General features: G+C 35.3%; 1 protein-coding gene across 1 annotated transcript; it reads left to right on the top strand.

The window, feature by feature from the left end:
* Window positions 1-426: 426 nt before the first annotated feature.
* On the top strand, window positions 427-4,186 carry LOC140040841 (uncharacterized). Its single transcript, XM_072087086.1, has 5 exons — window positions 427-1,280; window positions 1,604-1,745; window positions 3,421-3,536; window positions 3,961-4,017; window positions 4,100-4,186. Exons 1-5 carry the CDS (start codon window positions 1,206-1,208, stop codon window positions 4,184-4,186), a joined length of 477 nt encoding a protein of 158 aa, XP_071943187.1. The 5' UTR covers window positions 427-1,205.
* Window positions 4,187-20,577: the final 16,391 nt, after the last annotated feature.

The following is a 20,577-nucleotide window of genomic DNA, read 5'->3' as shown; positions in this document are numbered from 1 at the left end:
TACGGACATGCTTCGTGCTCCCTGTTGTTAAAATTTCCTCTAGAGTTACCAAAAAAGTTGAAATGTTTTGATATTTCTTTATGTATACACACGGTGCTGGTCTTTAAAGAAAACAGCACGTGTTATTAACACTGTACGGTCATATGCGGGAGAATATTTATTGATTATTTTTTCCTTACTTCACAATGATTTTAGTTTCATATTGGTTGGTCCGGGTAATAACCTCCGAAAGCAACCCGACCCACCTCCCTTTTAACTTCAGCATGTATGGGAATGCAAAACCATGGCAAAACAAAGATAGACAAACTTAACTTGACTTCCTGTTGGCGGCGAATAATGGTAACCGATATGCCGATCAAAGAACATGCCGCAAAGATTAGAAAGAGGCTAATGATTGGCGATGGCGAATATAAATGTCTGCGCGAAAGAACTCCGGAGCTCTGAAGACCGTCATTTCATAATACAAGGTCAATATCCGAAGATGTCTAACCGGGTGTTGTGCCTTCTCGAAGCAAAAAAGCGAGGACTTACTTTGAAAGCTGACCCACCGGGGAATGAAAACCGGTGTTTTTACCAATGCTTAGCTGCACTTTTTTCGATAGAAGAAGAGGAAGTTTTTGATTTAATTCGGGACTACCTTTTACAAAATCGGTATGTCAATTCAATTGAAAATGTAAGTTTATCGTGCTTTCAGTTTCATCTTTATTTTATTAATAATATAATTATTTATTTAAATTATACTGTATTCATTCGGCGGGGATGAAATTATTGCTATCGGCTTATGGAACGCCTGGGTGTGTTCATAATGTATTTAACATGGTCTTTATTGAGAACAAGAGGCTTAAGGAGTACCCAGGCTTATGGAGTACCCAGGCTTATGCCAGCTTTACTGACCATCCTCTTTTACTCATTGCCTAGATTAGTAGTAGCCGATTTTTTGTTTGTAAAAATCAGGGAAGAATTCAATGTATTTTAAAGGTTTCATCAATTTTATTTCAATGTTCAATGCATAACATAGGAAAAAAACTTGAATCAAAATAAATATATATAATTAAATAAAATGAGATAATTAGTGACTTTTTAATTGAACATAGGGCACTGCAGTTAAGCAAGACCTTCTGCAATTTTTTTCAAATGCTGATTTTCCAAACTTGGAAGAATGCCCATGTACATGGGAAGATTGTGTGATAGGCCTGTGTCAGCAAATGGCTAACCATGTTGTCATTAGAGCTGCTGCAACAATATTTTGCATTAATTGTAAAATTGTTGATTGGAAAGGGGTATGTGTATATACATTTTTGCTTTCTAAAAATTAATGTATCAAACAAATCTAAATAATAAATATAAAATTATACTTTATAGGGCATGTATTTAACATGATAAGAAATTGTTAAAAAAATTAAATTAAAAAAATTATAATGTACAGAACAAAATTGTATTTAGTTTATTGCATTTAAACACTTTTGCTAATATCCAGACAAACTCATCAGGCATTCTTAAATCTGTTTACTTGCTGAAAAGTAATGTTGTTTCTTTTAATTAGTTTGTTTTATTCTTGTTATCAGATTTTATTTTTAATTACTTTTTCTCTTCTTCTCAATAGAGAATGACAGTTGCAGTTCCATTTGGTAACCTTGGATGTGGAAACTCAGATGTTTACTTTGCATATACTGGGAATCATTACATGTTGCTAACAGAAGTTGGGTGTCCAGTTGTATCCAAATGTGACGAGGGGAACCGTGCAGGTTAGTCTTAAGTTTTAGAATTTTTATCTACGATTATACTGTGTGTAATAATATTACAAAATGTACTGACATCTATATATAAATTATGGTTAATTCTGACATAGGCGAGCACAATGCAAAAACTTCGGTACAAATCTCCGCCTTGGATACCTACCTTATCTATCCGAGATGTACCGCGAAACGTAGATTTGATAACATTAGTGTGCACGCCGACGCTATTGTTCCATATTTATATCTTAGGAAGATATTATAAGGAGTTTTTTAACAACATTTATGATTTCAACATTGGATTTTCCTCTCAATTTCAATTCTTCCCGGTCAAAGTAATTTCCAGGTTTAAGATAAGTTCACCTTAGTTTCAAATATTTTCTCTCTTTTATACACAAGGGAGCAGTTAAAATAATAGATTTGACCCTAAAGGTGACTGGAAACAGGCACTTTCCATCAATCAATACAGTGTCCCTTTGGAAGACAAAAAAAAAATTGGCCATTAATCATAGCCATTTCAGTTTTTTGTTTATTTTAAAACATACCACACATGTGTGAAGGTACAGTAGTTAAATAATAGGAATTACACTGCAAATTAATAAAGATCAAATTAAATGTACGCCATAAAGAATCAGAATATAATGTGGGGAATAGTATTATAAAATTACATAGGGAGATTTGATAAGACATTTTTCGAGTGAAATCCCGATAGCTGAGTTTTATTGAGTAAGCTTGCAGGAATAACTGTAGGCTATCTTCCTGTGTCCCGTTAGGACCGAGATGTCTGCCGATGTTGCAAGCCGTAATGTCTTCTTTCTTGGGCCCACTCTGTCACGGCAGTTAGTTTCAAAAGATGATTAAATTAAATAATGTATTAATAATTATTAGGATGGTATTCATTTGAATAAACGCCTCTCCAATAAAACATCACTTTGAATAATAACCCCCCCCCCCCAACCCAACTATCTAATAAACGTCCATCCACATATTTATAATAACACAATTATACTATTTGTAGTAGAATTCACCGCACTGTTATCTGCAATTTACCAAGCATTTGTTATTCTTTTTTACCACTTTTCATATCTATGAGAAGATTTCATTTGATTATAAATGTTACCATATTATTAGAACTAAAAAATTTAACATATATCCCTCGAATAAGCACCTCCCTCAAATGACCTCCGCCTCCCCAAAGGGCCCTACCAAACAATAAAAACTATACTTTAAAATGTTATTAATCATCTAAAACACTGTGAAACAAAGTAGTTCAGTTTTACGAATGTCAAGCATTTTCAATAATGGTAACCGACAGAAAATGTGTAAGGAGAACATTATCATTCCGAGAACCATCGTCTACACTTCCTAGAGGGGGAGCGAGCGAAGCGAGCTCACCCTCTAGTTTCTTAAAGTCTTACAACATCCAATAGAACAGAATGAATGATATTGAGCTGAATAATATGATTATATAGTTTATATACATTAAACACTTTTTGAATTATTTTTTTAACTATTATCTACAATTTCAAGACAGAGATTAAAAATTAGCACTGATGAAGTCAGCAAATCTTCTTAAAGTTACGAGTATTTAAAAGATAATTGTCTTATGAATTGCCTATATTTTTACTTTTTTAGGCCAACTTTAGAAATTGTTATGGGATAATATTGTATGTTTTTGTATTTACAGAATCTGTGGAAAAACACACAAAAACAGAGAGGCACAAAAAAGCCAAGGTATTTGAGCATTTTGGTCCAGAAGAATACAATCCTGGTCTCAGTGTTTTTAAAGGCAGGGCATTAGTGGTAAATTTTGTAATTTTGTGTTTATTTGGTTTATGAATAATCGCTTTTGAAAGCCCAGATGCAGATAGGCCTATAAAGTTGAAAATACTGATATAAGATGATATTGATTATGAGTTTCCAAAAACGTTTTTGTTGTTTTCTTTAAGATACAGTGTAGCTTTTAGAACATTTACAAATGTGTCTTTTTGTTTATTAGTGTACAGTATGAATTTTTTTGGTAAATTTACCAGGAAGGAGAGAAATTAGTTTTGTATAATACAGTATGCATACTTTTATCATATTTCTAAATACTGTATGTATTTATTTCACACATACCCACTATTGAAATATTCATAATCTGTCTTTATCTCTCTAATTTATATATTAATTTACTATATTACATTTTTTTAAATCAATTAAAACTTGGCTTATTTTGTATTTTCAGCTTGATGAAATATTAATATCAAGTGGAGATGAAAGTGTTTGTGATAGTGTAAATCAAGTAAGTTGCAGTAACTAATTATTGTAATTTTACAATTCATTAATACCACATCTGTACTTAAATTTGTAAATACCCTATATAGAATTCTATTGCATTTAGGGATCATATTCAAAATATTCTACTGCAGGGCTATAATAATACAAAGCTAACAATTGCAGTACTGCAATGATAATTTCAGTATATTATTATTATTATTATTATTATTATTATTTATAGTTTGTTCGGTATTACTGCAGAAACTGAAATATAGTCATTTGGATATGATCCCTAATTATTTAGCATTTATCCCATTTTAAGAAAATGATAAAACTGTATAATATTCCCCTACATCAATTCAAACCATTTTGGTCAACAGTAATAAATACTAAAAACCTATGCCTACTATACTTATCCAAACATGTTATACATTCTTTTTTACACTAAACTATATTCCTATTGGTTGTTCAAATATAATTATTTGAAATACAATAATGTTGTGAATTTAAATGTTTTATCGTTGCAGATTGGGAATGATATTGTTTTAATTACCAGTGAATCAGAAGATGAGGTAAGTTTAAAAACTGATCAGAACTAAGGAGATTAAGTAGGGGAAGACGGGTTGCCTTTAGATTCGCAATGCATAGCATGGTCAAGTTGAAAACATATACTTTGATTTTCTTTACCATTACTATTAGTTCGCACTAAATACTTTTGGCAGAAAAAAAACACAAGAGATTTTAATACAGATGATAGTCAAGATGATACTTTAGGTCAATTGAAGGTTAAGATAATGTTTTTCTAATTTAAATTTTACTAAACTACTGTGCTTTTTAGTCACTTTTGTAGCCTACCTAGTGTATCTTAGACTAGGCTACCAAAAAGTCTGAAGATGCATTAATTAATTTATTCATTCATACATTTATTCGTGAATACATTATTGTCAATAAATTTAATTGAAATAGTTAGGTTGGCAATTGCCACCTATCCTAACTTGCATGTTTTTATAAACAGTAACAATAACCAAAAAATATTAATTATTTATATTCAAGCAAAGCTAAAATAAACTTAACTTAACTCATCATGTAATGTTATGCTCTATTCATAATATATTGTCATGAACAGTAACTATCAATATTTAAAATGTGTTTTTGTGTAGGACACCATACGTAATTCTACTGTAATTTCAAGCAGCTCAGACGATTTACCATCTCTAAGTCTCGGTGATAACAAAGGCAAATCAAAAAAACGGAAAAGAAGAAAAACAGAAAATTTGGTAAGTTTATTGATTATACAGTTTTAAATAATGATATATTAAAAACTTCATTCATACTTGGTGATATTTTTGTCACCCTAAACTGCTTTAATAATATATTTCAGAGTTCCCTCACATATCCAACTTTAATGTTTAAGTCAAGAATTCTTAGTATTGTATTTGCCTCCAAAACATTATTTTTTCTTTCTGTAATTGGCAATCATCATCAGGAATCTTAAAAAATAAATTAAAAAATTAGAGTTTAGAATTTTAAAATTATTTTACAAATTAGAATATGTTTTTAAATGCATGTATTACAAATTCAGTGATGTGTTAAAATAAAGCGAATGTGTGTTTCTTATTTGCTTTCTAGAAAAAGTCCATTGACATTCTGACAAGTACGATGAGTGGTTTAAGCTCGGCTGAGTGTACACCAATAAAAAAAAAACCAAAACAATGCAAAAAGGAAGAATGGCACACAGATGTATTGGAAGAAAAAAAGTAAGTTAGTAAAGTAAAAGTTAGACTGCATGGATTAAGAATTTGCCTACAAATAAATAAATACGTAACTGAATGTTATTTACTTTTACAGAGATGAGATACTAATAAAGAGGGGCTCAAGAGTGTACTTGAATCAAAATGAGGTTGACAAGTTAAAGGCAGAACGAGTAAACAAAGTACCTGATACACCTAATGGAAATTTAAGGTATGAAGTTTCCTACAATGAAAACAAACCTCTTATTGGAATCTATGACACATGGAATTGGAGTCGGTCACAACACTGTCCCAGGCGTGAATTTTGTAAGGGAGGACGACGAACCTTACAGATGTGTGGAGGATCATTTGAATGTAGAAATGTTAAATGTGCATTCAGAAACATAAACCAACATTCTAATAAAGCAGATTTTAACAGAAGTAAGCATTGTAAACATTGTAATCAAGAAGCAACAAAAGTCAAATGCTCTGCCAGAAAGTATGTTGAAAATGATCGTTGTCATAACAAATTGACTGTGATTTATATTGGTTTTCATTCCTGCTTTCCAAAAGCTGCTGAAGAAAAGCCCAATGAAGAGGAAGTCAAAGACATTCTAAAACAAAGACCAACAATAACAACTGGTCAAATTCAGTTAGAAAAAATTCGACAGGTTTTATTAGATGGTAAACGTGATAGCAATTCTCTAGAAGATGCGGCTATGAAATTTAGTGACACACGTCATCTCCATTATCTTAAAAGTAAGGTTAATGAAAAATCCAGACCAGATGGTTCAGATATTGAAGCTATACGCCTACTTAAAGAAGATTTTTGTAAGCGGGGTTTAGATGAAAATTTAATCATGGAAGTTGGTGAAAACTCTGTTTTTCTGTCCAGTGAACAAAAAATTCGTATGGCAGCTCTCATTACTCTTGGTAAAATAAATGAACCAGTTAGCCTTGATGGGTGCGAAAGTCTTACAAAAGATTACACAGAAATTGAGCTGATGCAACATATAATCCTGTTTTGAGACGGAATGTTAAACTTGTTAGTAGTTTCGTTCCAAAACCTGGTGAAAATTCAGAAAATGTGGCGAGGCTAGTGAGATACTTTGATAAAGCTGTAAACAAAATTATACCTTCTGTAGCTCTTGAATACAACCTTAAAGCCATTGACTTTCTGGGTAAAGGTCTAGATGCCCATGCCTATGTTGGAGATGAGGGAGGAGCTCTGTGGTCAGGTCTTTGCAAAGCCAAAGGTAATGATATTAAGACAAAAACTGTTTCAGATTACTTTCATTTTAAGCAAGATATAAATCGGCACAATGTTTACTTCAGCTCTGAAAAAGACAAATCTAAATTTCAAAAATTTATGGTTGATGCTTATAATGCTGTTACAAATGTTCATGCTGAAGAAGCAGAGACAGCACTGTTGAAACTAATTTCTACAAAATCTAATAACCGTACAAAAATGATGAACTTTAAGAATTGGTGGTGGAGACGAAAAGCACGTTGGCAGAAGTGGTGTAGAATACAATCAAGTAGCTTAGCCTCTTCAGCCGAAGTTTCCAATGCAAAATCTGTTAGTGCATCAGGTTACAGAAAAAGGCTATTGGATGTTGTTATTATGGAGTGTTCAGCTGCCATTTTAGAGACGGCAGAAATAAAGCGACAGGCTCTTGGTAGAAAAACAATTGGTAAGGGACCCACATCAGCTGAAAGAAGGGAAAAGAGTGACCAAGAACTGTTTGTTGACATAGATAGGTGTGCGTCAGCTGCTCAAGACATTGAAAGACGTCAATCTGAGATACAGGGTGTTGGTTCGATTGAAATGGCACAAAATGATTACAGAGTAAATGTTAAAGATAGCCATAGGTCAGACAGAAATAGGAAAGAGCCACAAGCGAGACGAGTTGAGAAGAAAAATCTTGGTTTTTTCATGAAGAAGGTGAACAATGTTCAGATGGACTTAATGGCAAGTAACAGTAATATTAATGAATTTAATTTTATGATTTTAGACACAATGGGCTACTTGGAAAAAATAAAGATGACAAAAGATATTGCTACCTGCACATCCATTGGTTGCAAGAGTGGATGTCACCATTTAGTTTGGGTATTTCACAACATTTTCAATTTTGGAAAACACGATCACTTGATTTACAAAACAAAATTCACACAAGCAGAATGGAAAGAGATAACAAATAAATACCCTGAAAAATTACCAATAACACAAATTCCAAAAGCCGTAAATCAAAATTATTACATTAATGTTCGAACTGGATCAAAAGAAGCGAAGTGTGCGATTTGCAAAAGGATTCTTCAGTCTGGGGACTTGCAAGCTAGTACCACAGGTCCTTATAGAACCATACAACGAAGGTGGATTTCGCGTACCTTTTATTTTTGTCCATGTATTGCTTGCATGTCTAAATTGCCTAGAAACTCGTACATTAGTACTTATAACTCACCAACAATGCCACTGTACTTTGACAAAAATTTAACAGAATCTCAAAAACAAAGCATTAATTAACAACATAAAACCAGACTGATTTACAACAGAAAACACTGTTTTTGTTTTGTTCTTTTTCTAATGCAATTTTAAAGCTAAATGTTATTAATAAACTATTATTTTTATGCTACAATATTTAAATGTATCTTATCTTTTATGGCAATCTCTCACAATGTGTAATCTTAAAAGTTGAACTAGAAACAATATACATATAAAAATTGATTATCTATCTATCATGGCATGTTGGTTATAATAATATGTTTAACCCTGTGTTACATAGTGTAGTATTATGTTTGACATAGAAAGTATTATATTCACTTATTGAACTGATTTAATGTAAATATTTGTAAAACAAAGGAAAAAAAACTTTTATTTAAATCAACAATTATATGAAAAATGGTGTTTTATTTGTTCTTTTCATTTTGGTAACATTCATTAAGATGATTTTGATTGTTTTATAATTTTACAATATGTTGTTTGTTTTCAATTAAAAGGAAGATTTTTCCGTATTAAACACTTGTTTATAATTTGTTTAACAGTACTAATATGCAGTATTTTAGTTGTTCTTTGGTTTTATTATTTTATAAATCGGTCATTTTTTAAACTTAAATTTTGTTCATCAAATATAGGTCCTACAGTTATGTTATAGGTCTATGTTGAAAAATGAGAAGGACTACATAGGAAAATTTGGTTAAGTTATAAAGGAATGATTATATCTTTGGATAAATATATATAATTAATGAAACTTGATCAACAGTGTTTTTTTTTCTTTACATTGTAATATTAAATTGTTTAATCCGTATTGTCAAATTTATACTACTCCTACACAATAACTTCCGAAACAGGTCAATATGTTCACACAAACAAATTAGATCGGCGATAAACGTTAGAAGAATACACAATGATAACCGATCTGCTGTTCTCCTATTAAAGGCACTATGGGCGTGCCATAAATAATCTTGTTTGTTATTGCTGAAATTCATCGTTTTTAACATAAAATCGCACGATTTTTGCGATAAAACTTGGGTTTTATTAATTAATGAACAATTATCTACCCTTCTTTGGTGGGTATTCGCAACATTCTGGGCCTCATTTTTGGTCTCGTATGGTGATTATTAGGGCCCTCTTGGGCTTGGTTCTGAATTACTATTAGTAGGCCTGTTAAGTGACCCAATCCTTCAAATTGTGATAACATTCTGAAACTTTGCACAGTTATTCATTAGGGTGTCAAAAATATGAAATGGAAGGGTTGCACAAAATTTGGTCAGGGGAAAGCCGCCATTTTGGATTTCAAAATGGCGGACCCAAATTGTTCACTTTTCAGGTATATCTCTGCTAAATAGGCACCTAGAGTTCTGAATTTAGGTGCAAATTATATGGTAATGGGGTCACCAAACATACTGGTATAACTAACATTTTGATTCCATGGCGGCCATGTTGGATTTCAAAATGGCGGATTTCAAATTTCCATTTTTCAGGTATATCTCTGCTAAAAAGGAACCTAGAGTTCTGATTTTAGGTGCAAATTATATGTTAATGGGTCACCAAACATATTGGTATAACTAACATTTTGATTGCACGGCGGCCATTTTGGATTTCAAAATGGCGGACTTTAAATTTTCACTTTTCAGGTATCTCTGCTAAAAAGGTACACAGAGTTCTGATTTTAGGTGCCAATTATATGGTAATAGGTAACCAAACATATTGGTATTTAACTGACATTTTTATTGCATGGCGGTCATTTTGAATTTCAAAATGGCGAACTCAAAATGTTTCAGTACGATACCTACAGTTATAATTTTAGGTACAAAGTATAATATAGTATTGAGGTAAACAAACATATTAGTATAACGTCATTGATTGCATGGCGACCATTTTGAATGTAGCTCAACCCGTACTGGCTTTACACTATTTGTTTATGTTCATAATTACATGCATTTAACACGGACACTTATTGTAGGTCACATTTTCCCTGGCAACCACACAGCTCTGTACATCGTAAATCACTCTTTCTGCATTTACAGCATCCAAGATCACAGTCGGTGTGTCCAAAGCGAATTAAAACCTTTGTGACGTCTGAAAGTTCTCCAAGATATGAACTCCAAGCTGGACTAAATTTGTTGCCGTCCTTCCTCTATCCCCAGTTCGCTAGGTCCTGTTCAACCCTGAATGCATCTAGACAGTCGTACCACTTCCTGGTTTCCATTTCACATGTTCTCTTAATGCCGCAGATGTTGGGGGATATTTTCAATAGTCTTTCTCTTGTTGTAAAAAGATATCGTATTGCATCATTAAATGTTCTGCAGTAGACATAGTTACAACAAACTGTTCTAGATAATCTGTTTCTTCACTAACAAAACTGGAGTCCTACATGGCATCTTTTTCTCGTTAAATGTAGCTTTACCTTTTCCTTAAACAGATGAAGTTCTATCACAACCGCTAATGGTATGAAAGAACAAGTAAGCGGCTGATGCTTGTGATCCAAGAGAAGAAGCAATCTCGTGTATTGGGATGTACTTCAAGTGCTTCCCCACTCCAAACTCAATCAGAAGCTCGTGGATGCCAGGTATTCTGTGGAAAGCTGACAACACTGTGTACAGTCTTGACAATGCGTGGAAAATTTCAGCGGCAAGTTTAACGTGAACAAACATACGTTCATCTGCCTCTTCTATGTTACATGGCATCAGCGATTGTATATTTACTGGTCTCCCAAAGACCCTACAAACATTCCGTGATTTGTGCCAATGTTCTCTACTACTTCAGTTACAATAAATGAAAACAAATCTGATTTGTTGTCATCAAATCTAAAAAATGTGGTCCAATTGTTGGGCATGCTCCCGCTGGCTTTAACGACCCTCCTTACACCAGAAACGCGGTTGGAACGCATACCAGACTTTAAACTGTCATTAAAGTATCTATCGAAAAACAAATCTAGTCGTGTCACTGATCGAAGTTGACACAAATCACGGAATGTTTGTAGGGTCTCTAGGAGACAGAGCTGCAACAAACCAGACTGTAAATATACAACTGCTGATGCCATGTAACATAGAGGCAGATGAATGTATGTTTGTTCATGTTAAACATGCCGCTGAAATTTTTCCGCGCATTCTTGTCAAGACTGTAGACAGTGATGTTATTGTTATTGCATTGTCAGCTTTCCACAGAATACCTAGGATCCACGAGCTTTGGATCGAGTTTGGAGTGGGGAAGCACATCCCAATACACGAGATTGTTTCTTCTCTTGGACCACAAGCATCAGCCGCTTACTTGTTCTTTCATTCCTTTAGCGGTGTTGTGAATGTGATACAACTTCATCTGTTCAAGGAAAAGGTAAAGCTACATTTAACAAGACTTGGAAAAAGATGCCATGAATGACTTCAGTTTTCGATAGGATGTCATTGTCTGTAAGGTAAAGTGTCGAGACCTAAGCTAATGATAATGGCTGTGGTGCCCATCTCCATTTCTTTAGCGTTTGAGCCAGACTCCACTAAGTGTGTATGTTTGTGGTGGGGGTACGCCACTCCTCCCGCACAAACGAGTCTGGTTTACCTTCCCAGTACTTTTTACATACCGGTACCCATTTCTATCATCTGGGTGGGGAGAAACAATGTGGATAAAGAATCTTGCTTAAGGACTCAACACTGCAGTGACCGACCGGGCTTGAACCAGCAACCTCTTGATTGCAAGTCCAATGCTCTAACCACTGCGCCACAGTGCTCCACACTCTCAGATGTCACAAAGGTTTTAATCGCTGTGGACACACCGACTGTGATCTTGGACGCTGTAAATGCAGAAAGAGTGATTTACGATGTACAGAGCTGTGTGGTTGCCAGGGAAAATGTGACCTACAATAAGTGTCCATGTTAAATGCATGTAACTATAAACATAAACAAATAGTGTAAAGCCAGTACAGTTTGAGCTACGTTCAAAATGGCCGGCGGCGGCAATGCAATCAAAGACGTTATACCAATATGTTTGGTGACCCATTACCATATAATTTGCACCTAAAATCAGAACTCTAGGTGGCTTTTTAGCAGAGATATACCTGAAAAGTGAAAATTTGAAGTCCGCCATTTTGAAATCCAACATGGCCGCCATGCAATCAAAATGTTAGTTATACCAATATGTTTGGTGACCCCATTACTATATTATTTGCACCTAAAATCAGAACTCTAGGTGCCTTTTTAGCAGAGATATACCTGAAAAGTGAAAATTTGGGGTCCGCCATTTTGAAATCAAACATGGCCGCCATGCAATCAAAATGTTAGTTATACCAATATGTTTGGTGACCCCACTACCATATAATTTGCACCTAAAATCAGAACTCTAGGTGCCTTTTTAGCAGAGATATACCTGAAAAGTGAAAATTTGGGGTCCGCCATTTTGAAATCAAACATGGCCGCCATGCAATCAAAATGTTAGTTATACCAATATGTTTGGTGACCCCACTACCATATAATTTGCACCTAAAATCAGAACTCTAGGTGCCTTTTTAGCGGAGATATACCTGAAAAGTGAAAATTTAGGGTCCGCCATTTTGAAATCCAAAATGGCGGCTTTCCCCTGACCAAATTTTGTGCAACCCTTCCATTTCATGTTTTTGACACCCTAATGAATAACTGTGCAAAGTTTCAAAATATTATCACAATTTGAAGGATTTGCCTAAAATATGCACCTTAACATGCCTACTATATTCTGGCAGTCTAGACAGAGTCTGGACGATTCGGCCCACTTAATGTATAGGCTTTGATATGCATTTTATAAGCATAAACAGACCTTTTTTCCCCAAACTTTCTTTTCAGAGAGACTATGGGGTAGTAGTAATACTAATACTCTATAAACTACAATATTGTTAAAATATAGGGCCTAAAACATTACCGTAAATGATCTTAATTAGCCGCGCAGCCGGCCACACGAGCGAATGATATAAACAAATGACACCCTCTGTTGGTCGTTTTGCGAATGCACACTAAACACAGTTTTCGAAATAATAAAATGCATAATTTATGATATAATTACATTTTTTTGTAATTTATTTTATTATTATATCGAAAACATTTGCAATATCAATGAAATATGTTATTAAACACCTTTAAAAACTTTTTGGTTTGGACTATAAAGTAAGACGTTCGGTCCTAAGTGGGACGAACGTCTCCAGGGCCGAATTTTTTGTTGAATTTCATGCCTCGCACTTTTGGGAAATAATAAAATGGTGCCTCGCATTTTTTGGTGACGGTAAAACGATGCCTCGCATAAATATTTGACTTGCCTCGCGTGCCTCGCTGCCTCGCACTTTGTTACTACCCAACTAATTTTAAAATCATATTAAATTAACATTTTCGAAACTATAAATCAGGGATAATCTTTTTAGAACTTTCAAACAAGGGACTATTTTTTTAATGATTTTTTTAAAACCGTGGGCGACTTTGCGATGGGGCGACTTTGCGTTGGGGCGACTTTGCGATGGGGCGAATTTGCGATGGGGCGACTTTGTAATGGGGCGACTTTGCGATGGGGCGACTGTGCCGGGGCGACTTTGTTTTGGGGCGACTTTGTTTTGGGGCGACTTTGCGATGGGGCGACTTTGTATTGGGCGACTTTGTATGGGGCGACTTTGCGATGGGGCGACTTGACTGGATCCCGTTACTACTATACTAGCGAAATTCTAGCTGCTAGGTAGTAAATTAATTACTTAACCATTGAGTAATATCACTTCATGAAATAACATGCCTAGGAGGCCTACCTAGAAGCACTGTATAGTAACTAGCCTAGCTTCCTTAACTTAAATATTCATCAATCATTAGTATTGTAAGTACAGTACCTATCTTTACAGTGAAATCAAACACTATCTTTGGTGAAATCAACCCGTTGAAATGTGTATGTCACATGTGTCTCTACTATTCTCCTCCAACCACGTGTCGTGTCGTGTGGCGTGGTGTGTGTACTTGACCGAAAGAGCATAGGCCTACTATTATATCTTGCAAACATGAGGCGTCAATGGAATAATTAATCAACGTCAGGGCCGTAGCCAGGATCTGTCAAGGGGGGGTTCGCACACTAAGTATTTGGGTCACCCCCACCCCCATACCTAACCCCCCCCCCCCTGGGGTGGGGCCTGAGGCGAAGCAAATTTTGTTAAATGACACCCCTAGATGGCCGGAAAAGACACTCTCATGCAGCATGCTACCAATGAGCAAAACGATCGTACTTGGACTCGTGGACTATTTAAACGATAACATTTGTTGCCGTATGTTAGATGCGCGTGCTCTGTGTGGAACCGCCGATTGTTTGATCATTTACTCGATATTTTGTTTTGCGTTCAAGTTCAATGTGAACGTACGTCTAGGAGAAGCCCCGAAAAAAGCACACTGGGTGAAGGCAAATGCAATTCTTATTATAGCTCTATCTATAATATTTATTTACAGCAATTTGTTGAGGAAATTAAATATGCCAATGTAAATAGGTGATATTGATACATTTGAGTACGTATCGGCTGGTGGTCTAGAAAAAAATAATCGGATGCCATAATGTGAACTACAGTACATGATACCATATATATTATAGTGTAAAATATTAATATTCACTATAATCCTCTATGATACATTATACTTCATAGCCACACATAAATACTGATGTATGTCGGAAGGCTATATACTTTATGCATGCTGCCTGACTGCCAGTGATCTAAACAATTGATACGCAGTTGTCTGGCGGTGTCCTTTGTACGAATCGTTCGTCCCCCAGCTCGCTGTGAGACGCGTCAATATCATGTTACATGCAGGGACTAAACATTTATTTTTCAGGTTAAAATCGGCAATTCATTTGCAACTCTTTACAGACTATATCGCTCGAAGTACGCTCATACAGGGAAGAAGGTACTGTATGAGTTATTCCGGACGAGTTTACGATTTTTTTAATTTACGAACAACTTTTTGTACTGTGCGGCACGTATTTGGACGATTTTCAGAGATGAGGGTGAGGCATTGGGCATGTCGGGGATGGGGTTCGCAGTCGGTTAAGGGGGATTCGCTGTAAAGGGGGGGGGGGGTTCGCCCGAACCATAAAAACCCCCCCTGGCTACGGACCTGAACGTCAACCGAATACTACTAGTAGTAGATTTAAATGAAATTATAGTAAGATTCAAAGAGTTTCTTCATTTGAATAATTTATTCTGTTCATAATAATTTTCGTTTTGTAGGAGCCTATCTTTAGTTCTTTACAATTCCATGCATTTGCATTGTTCGCAACCTGGAATGGCACACTTGAAACAATGAAAAAAGAGCCACTGTGCCTGTCGTACTACAAGAAGTAATTTACTAAACAAAATAAACTCAACACTTTCGTTCATTTTACTAGAAGATGGCATATCTCTAGAAGACACCTTTGCAAGGAAAAATCGAAAAGTGCTCGGAGACCAGGACGACCAAAGTCAGGCCCGTATCCAGGGAGGGTGCGTTGGGTGCAGACGCACCCCCCCCCCCCCCCAAGTCCCAAAAGGTCCACTATTTCCTCGGTTGGTATTTTTTCTTGTCTTGTTTAACTAAAGACAATATCATTATATATATACAAAATTTATATTATCAATGGTATACCAACAAAAATATGCTAATATAAAATGAAAAAATACCGGTAATTAAATTACGGAATCTGAACTGACTACAAACTCGATGTAAAACATGCGCAGTCGATCATGTGACGACAAGCAATAGCTTAGCGCTTCATGTACGCGGTACGCGGTAAAGTGTTAAGACGTGTCTGGAAATACAGACACTATCGAATACGGCGCCTAAACAAGGGAAGGCCAACGTCGTACGACGCTGTCTGAGTTGCAGTGGTGGCGCCAGCGGGGGGGGGGGGGGGGGGGGGCTACGGGGGCTCTAGCCCCCCCTCGTCGGGGAGCCTAGTGATATTATGCACTTTATATGCATTCATTATTGCCAGCGATCTAACTTACTACTAAACAATAGCTAGGTACGCACTTGTCTGGCGGTATCCCTTTGTACGAATCGTTCAACGTTGGGTCGAGACGCGTGATATCAAGTTTCATCCAGGGACCAAAATGTGTAATGTGTTATTTTCCAGGCGAAGTTTACCGGCGGTTACGTCGTGTACTGCGTCGACGTACGCTACACTACAGCAAAAACGAATTATGTTAATTGTTCGTTTGTTCACCAATTTTTTAATTTACAAGTAACCTTCTGTACCGTGGGCCACCTAAAATAAATTTTTCATCCATTACTAAACAAAAAAACATGCCATTTTCGCTTAGCCAACATTATAGCTATAGTTATTACATTTTCAATATCCTGTATGTCATGAATTTCTCACCACTCGGAAGTCCAGATGGTACGCATGCATACACCTGGGAGGAATAAACTTTTTTCCCCGACTGAAAAAGGTCTACGATTGCGTTTTTTAAGCCTCTAGGCCTGATGTTTCCAAAGTATAAAATGCAATTTTTTGAAGACCTGCAGCTCTATAGTTTTAAACATTTTCTTAGCTCAGCCCCAACAATAAAGCTGGTCATATTTCGAAGAACAAGAAGTACATTTTCCGGGACCTAACATCTCTATTTTTCAAACATTTCTTAGCTCAGTCACAACCCATGATAGGGACTTATATATTTTTTTTCATGTTTTGAAGTATAATAAGTCCAATTTCCGGGACCTCCAACTCTATTTTTCTAAATTTTCTTTGAACTTTTATTTTTTAAATTGAAAAATATGGATTGAAACAGTCATCGCGCATCGTTTTTTTGCACGCAGTATTTTATTTATGCATTATAAAAAATGGAAAAAATGGCTACCCTAAATCTGATTAAAAAGACCTCAAATGACGCTAGAATGCGTTGCTTTCGGGGGCTTCGCCCCCTGGACCCCCACCAGGGGCCCTTGGCGGCCCCTGGCCCTCAGCCTAGTGATGCTCGCTTCGCTCGCATAGCCCCCTCGTCGGGGAATGTAGCCCCCGCGTCGGGAAGATCCTGGCGCCACCCCTGCTGAGTTGGCCTCATCATGAAAGCGTTAAGTTCTGGTGTCCATCGTTCAACTAGCCCAAGCCACAACAGAGAGTCTTACATCAGTCTTTAGAACGTCAAATAACGCAAATTTTTCCAGGGCCTTCGGCCCCTGGACCCTGACCGGGGGCCCTTGGCGGCCCCCTGGCCCCCAGCCATTGTTGCTCACTTCGCTCGCACCCCCCCATTATAAATGCTGCATACGGGCCTGAAAGTCAAGATGCTTTGATAGAATAAAAATTGGACAACCTACTCATATAATATATCAACTTACTGAAGACCGACCAAGTTGGCGATCCGTCTCAATTCATTGTCACTAGCCGTCAGCCATCGGAAAAACATTTCTTCTATGTTATAGCCTTATTATTTAAAAAAAATCTAGTTTAGGCCTCATTCTTTTTTCAATTATAGGCCTACGCCTTTTATTGTTTTAAATTAAGAAATTTTATAAAAATGTCTTTAGGCCTATTTATGAAAATGTTATTTCTTAAGGTTTAATGCAAGCTTGCAAATGAAAATAACAATTTCTACTGAGTGATCAGTGATGAATATTGTAACTTTAAATTTAAGTAGCAAATAAAGAATAACTTTGCCTTTGCATCATATACCAAATTAAATATAATTAAAATAGCAATAACGACATAACTTAAGTGTGCCTGTGTTGTCTTTTGTGTAATATTATATTTTAACACATTTAGCTATTGTAAAGAAAAATCGGTGCGATTAGTAAAGGCAAATAGAGAATGGTATTGGACATCTTCAATTTATTGTAGTAGAGGGTTAAGCGTTACAGCCACAAAATTAGAACAATAAATAATAAAAACCAAAGCTATATACAATAGAACGAAAATGAATCATTTTGTGTGGTTTAAGTCCAACACTTCACAATAACATACTGTAACTTAAATACAGTACGGTACATAACATACCAGTATTGAAATTGTGTGCGATTTCATACAGTACACACTGTACGGTAGAACTTGTACTGTTTTGTGATTGGCCAAAACTACTGTTGCTCAAAAATGGGCAAACATAACAAAAAAGAAGCAGATATTAAAGAAAACGATTTGAAATAGTAATACAACGTACAGTATTCACATTGTATGATAAAATTGACATTTATTAAAAAGCAGTATTATTCGTTTAAAACCTATGTCATAACATCAACCTCCTAAAAATGATGTAAAATTCATAGATGTTCTTTCCTACAAGAAATCAATCAAGGCCAATCAAATTAAAACTTATTTAATACAAGAAAAATACTTTTAATGGAAAAAATAAATAACGCTCAATTTCTTCTGTTATTCTAAAATGCACTGGTATCTTAATATTATTTGCTGTAAAATTAAAATAGAGACATTACACATTGTGTACACAATGTTCGGCTCTCCTGTGTGTATTCTCACATGTTATTTAAAATGTATGCAAGTTATAAATGTTACCATGCGATGTCTCTTCTGTGCGTAAGTTAAACATATCATTGCAATTGGATTTGATAATATAATCTTCCCATTCATTCCCTATTGTGTGTCTTTCCAAATGCATTTGGAAGCACCTTTTATCTTGGTATTTCACTCCACAATATTCGCATTTATACCGTGGCTCTCCATGTGTTTTCAAATGTGATTTTAATCCTTCATTTGTTTTAAATGTCTTCCCACAATGTTCACATTCATATGGTCTCTCTTCTCTGTGAATTCTCAAATGTATTTTTAATATTCCATTAGAGGCACATTTCCTCCCACAATGTTCACATTCATATGGTAAGTTTCCTGTGTGTAATTTCAAATGTGAGTTTAAAGACCCATTAGACTTAAATTTCTTTGTACAAAATATACATTCATATGGCGTCTCTTCTGTATGTACTCTAAAATGATCTTTCAAATTTGCATTAGCTTTAAATTTCTTACCACATTGTTCACATTCAAATGGCGTCTCTCCCGTGTGAGATCTAACGTGTACTTTTAATTCTCCACTTTGTTTAAATTTTCTTCCACAATGTTCACATTCATATGGTGTTTCTCCTGTGTGTACTCTCAAATGTTTTTTCAAATTCTGACTGCAGCTAAATTTCTTTCCACAATGTTCACATTCATATGGTTTCTCTCCTGTGTGTACTCTCAAATGTTTATTCAAATTCCCCCTTTCCTTAAATTTCTTCCTACAATGTTCACATTCATATGGTGTTTCTCCTGTGTGAATTCTCAAATGTTTTTTGAAATTAGCATTCTGTTTAAATTTTTTTCCACAATATTCACATTCATATGGTATCTCGCTTGTGTGTATTTTCAAATGTTTATTTAAAACATCAATTTTGTTAAATTGCATTCCACAATGTTCACATTCATACGAAGTTTCTTCATCGGTGCATATTCCTAAATTCTCATTTTCTTTATTCCCAAAATTTTCAAATGAAGTTTCTTCGGTGGTGTGTATTTCCAAATTCTCAATTTCTTTTCGTTTTTGATCATGTAGTTGAAAATGCTCGTAGTCTTTTAACTCTTTAAAATGCACATGTATTCCTAAATGTTCCTTCAAATCACTTAACTCAAATTTATCTCCACAGTGTTCACATTTGTACTTGTTGTTGTACATGTTGGTTTTCCTCTTTTTTACTTGATCGATTAGTTTTTGTTTATCAATAAAGTCAAATTTCAATCGTCGTTCTCCACATATATCTAAATAAAAATTTGAAAGAAAAAGAATATAAAAAGAATGGAAATAATAAACCCTGTATTTTTCAGTACACGTACTGGTACACGTGGATCAAAGTGGAAAAGTTCCCGTTAGTAACCAGGGAGATGTAACAACAACCACCAGCCGCCTGAGGTAAAGCTGTGCAGAAAGAATCGAAGAACGGACGCAGTGGGTAACTTTTCACGTCATGGATCCAGAAGGAAGGGGAAGCCCCACACCCCTCAATTTTAATGTAAAATATTGGACACTTCACTTCATTTTACAACTTTTATATCCTGCCTTCTGGTTCCGCTATTATTTAAAAATTGGAATAATTTATATTTAAATTGAAAATGTATAGGGAATCGGAAAACCTGTTTCTAATCTATACAGTACTGTTTAGTTCTCGTATCGTCGTAAGAAACATGGTCCAAATACATACATGTAACATTATACACCGTGATTCCCTCGATTGAAAGAAATAGTGAATACATCTAAAATATTTAAACGTGTACGAATCATAAAAAACTCCTCTTTTCCTTTGCTAATACACAGTCCCTCAATTGAGTACCTCAATGTTTATGCTGCTAATAGTATTTAGAATGTTGAACACAAGTAAACTTTTCAAAAAGTAAGGAGAAAAAGAAAACAACAGAAATGAGT

Source organism: Antedon mediterranea, chromosome 1 (assembly GCF_964355755.1).
Source record: "Antedon mediterranea chromosome 1, ecAntMedi1.1, whole genome shotgun sequence".
Lineage (NCBI taxonomy): Eukaryota > Metazoa > Echinodermata > Crinoidea > Comatulida > Antedonidae > Antedon > Antedon mediterranea.
This window is presented reverse-complemented; position numbering and strand designations above follow the sequence as displayed.